The following is a 2061-nucleotide window of genomic DNA, read 5'->3' as shown; positions in this document are numbered from 1 at the left end:
GTATATTTATGTATGTGCATGTGTATTTGTTATATAACATACATTTACATGTATGCGTTACATTCGTTATTATGAGTATCTTATGTGTGTTGTTTGTCTCTTGTTGGTATTTGTAAGTCGACTTGCTTATGGTTTGGAATTTTGACTTATGGTCAACAACATGTGTTTACTATATGTCTTGTTTTTGCCTTCTCTCCTTTCTCTCTCTCTCTCCCTTTCTCTTTCTTTCGCCCTCTCTCCTCTTTCTCTCTCTCTCTCTCTCTTATAGTCTGGTATTATCTGATTTTGCTGCAGCTGCTGTTCTCATAACTTTTGGCTCCATGCTAGGAAGGGCTAGTCCTTTCCAGCTGTTTGGTATCGCTATCTTTGAAGTTATCTTCTACTCTGCTAATAACGCCATCAATGATCATGTCTTTCGAGCGGCTGATGTGGGCGGGTCAATGATAATTCACTCGTTTGGAGCGTATTTTGGTCTTGCATGTTCTGTCATTCTTCAAAGGAAGAAAGCCATTGAACATCCAAGAAATTCAAGTGCCTATCATTCTGATATGTTCGCCATGATTGGTAAGATATATTGGGATTTACTAAAGTATACTGGAATTTATGATAGTGTACTGACTGAATTATGTTGTAGTAGTTGTATATTGTCATTGAATTAGAAATTTTTCTTCATTATTTTACGTGTAGGTACTTTGTTTCTGTGGTTGTTCTGGCCCAGTTTCAACGGAGCCTTGGCTTCTGGTAATGCTCAGTACAGAGCTATCATCAACACATACTTCTCAATGACCGGGAGTGTCATTGCAACATTTATATTCAGCATGGCATTGGATGGGAAGAGAAAGTTGGACATGGTAACTTCTCTCTCTCTCTTCTCTCTCTTTTATTTTATGCAAATATTTAATATTTATAATCTAATATTTACGCATAAGTTGTGGCTTTGTTTTTGATTAGTTTTTCCAATATGGACTTTGATTGCATTTAAAGGCTGGGCAAGAATGTGCCATGACAAACCCAAAATTTTTTAGTAAACAATGTAATCTTTTATTACATTTTCTGATACATATTGATGTTCTTATGCTGTGTAGAAAGTTTGAGCTGATTCCAACTTCAATTTTTAAAGTTATGGCCATTTTAAGAAGATGCCAAAATTCTGAAAAATACTCAAGGCTATAGCCCATGGTTTTTTCCGAAAATAGGCTAAAAAATGACCCCCAATTTTTATTGCATTTTCTGATGCATATCGATGTCCTTATGCTGTGTAGAAAGTTTGAGCTGATTCCAACTTCAATTTTTAAAGTTACGGCCATTTTAAGAAAATGCCAAAATTCTGAAAAATACCCAAGGCTATAGCCCATGGTTTTTTCCGAAAATAGGCTAAAAAATGACCCCCAATTTTTATTACATTTTCTGATACATATTGATGTTCTTATGCTGTGTAGAAAGTTTGAGCTGATTCCGACTTCAATTTTTTGAGTTATGGTCATTTTATGAAAATGCCAAAATTCTGAAAAATACCCAAGGCTATAGCCCATGGTTTTTTCTAAAAATTGGCTCAGAAATCACTTCAAATTTTTATTACATTTTCTGATACATATCGATGTCCTTATGCTGTGTAGCAAGTTTGAGCTGATTCCAACTTACATTTTTCAAGTTATGGCCATTTTAAGAAAATGCCAAAATTCTGAAAAATACCCAAGGCTATAGCCCATGGTTTTTTCCAAAAAAATGGCTAAAAAATGACCCCCAATTTTCATTACATTTTCTGATACATATTGATGTTCTTATACTATGTAGAAAGTTTGAGCTGATTCCAACTTCAATTTTTTGAGTTAAGGCCATTTTAAGAAAGTGCCAAAATTCTGAAAAATACCCAAGGCTATAGCCCACGGTTTTTTCCGAAAATAGGCTAAAAAATGGCCCCCATTTTTTATTGCATTTTCTGATACATATTGATGTTCTTTTGCTGTGTAGAAAGTTTGAGCTGATTCCGACTTCAATTTTTTGGGTTACGGCCATTTTAAGAAAGTGCCAAAATTTTTTAAAAATACCCAAGGCTATAGC

At 34.5% G+C, this 2061-nt stretch overlaps 1 protein-coding gene across 1 annotated transcript; it reads left to right on the top strand.

Moving 5' to 3' along the window:
- Positions 1–251: 251 nt before the first annotated feature.
- Positions 252–863, top strand: LOC100633068 (ammonium transporter Rh type A-like; the record flags this gene model as incomplete). Its single annotated transcript, XM_003391626.2, has 2 exons — positions 252–564; positions 688–863. Coding segments are annotated over 2 exons (489 nt in total), but the record flags the coding sequence as incomplete, so codon positions are not given.
- Positions 864–2061: the final 1198 nt, after the last annotated feature.

Source organism: Amphimedon queenslandica, unplaced genomic scaffold, assembly GCF_000090795.2.
Source record: "Amphimedon queenslandica unplaced genomic scaffold, v1.1 AMPQUscaffold_7718_Cont20333, whole genome shotgun sequence".
Classification (NCBI taxonomy): domain Eukaryota; kingdom Metazoa; phylum Porifera; class Demospongiae; order Haplosclerida; family Niphatidae; genus Amphimedon; species Amphimedon queenslandica.
Note: the sequence above shows the minus strand (reverse complement) of the source record. Positions and strands in the feature narration are given on the sequence as shown.